The sequence below is a fragment of the Sphaeroforma arctica genome, assembly GCF_001186125.1.
Source record: "Sphaeroforma arctica JP610 unplaced genomic scaffold supercont1.10476, whole genome shotgun sequence".
NCBI lineage: Eukaryota > Ichthyosporea > Ichthyophonida > Sphaeroforma > Sphaeroforma arctica.
Genome location: NW_014030082.1, coordinates 44 through 934, shown reverse-complemented (window position 1 = coordinate 934; position 891 = coordinate 44). Strand labels below are relative to the sequence as shown.

Genomic DNA, 891 nt, shown 5'->3' with positions numbered 1-891 from the left:
GCATGTGCATATTTACCTACATTGTATGTCCTCACCTCTCACTCTCCAGAGACGATGATGAAGCGCATACCCAGTCCGAGCGTATGACCAACTACTATGCAGCCACTGCGGGGGCTGCGGTGCTTGGGAAAGTGGTGCCGCACAGTGCAGTAGACGAGTTGCCTGTGGCTGGTAGCTACGAGGCTCACTACAACTTGGCTTGTAAGGCTATGGCCTGTGGAGACTTTGCCCGTGCCAAGGTATGGTAGATGTTGCGCTATGGGGTGTGGTGCATGGGTGCACTGAGGTTGTAGTACAGATACTTATGTTTGTATGCCTTCGTATGTGTATGTGGATGAATTCCATGCCACTTGGAATGGCTTATGCAGTCTTTTATATTATTAAATTATATATATATATATATATATATTAGTTCTCTATGTTATATATGTAAATATATCTGTGCGTGCTTATATATTGATACGTATCTATATACACATCTATACGTTCTATTTATACACACGGCTGATGGGCACCATACTTGAAACAATCCGTTACAGTGCTTGTTGTTTGTCGGTTCTTCATACAGGAATACCTAAGACAAGCAGTGGACCTCTGCAGGACGTCACTCCTTGACGAGGGCTTTGAGGAAGGGGACATAGACGAAGAAATAGCTACCATTACACTACAGCAGGGTGTGCTAGAGCATACACAGGGAAACTATGGTGGTGCCAAGCATGTATGTTATTCTTGTTCCTTGTTCTTGTCTTTGTTTCCAGAATTGGCGATACGAATGTTGAATGAGGTTAGGACCTGGGCTGTATTTGGGATTAGTGTGGTGAATGAGTATTGTACGTTGGCATGTGTACGGCCGGTTTCTATTGGTGTCGACGTGTGTATAATACACAGAGG

The 891-nt window shown here is 44.3% G+C and overlaps 1 protein-coding gene across 1 annotated transcript; it reads left to right on the top strand.

Annotated features, from left to right (window-relative positions):
* Positions 1-83: 83 nt before the first annotated feature.
* SARC_17355 (hypothetical protein) lies at positions 84-239 on the top strand (the record flags this gene model as incomplete). The annotated part of the gene is made up of 1 exon (XM_014288552.1): positions 84-239. A coding segment is annotated over one exon (156 nt), but the record flags the coding sequence as incomplete, so codon positions are not given.
* Positions 240-891: the final 652 nt, after the last annotated feature.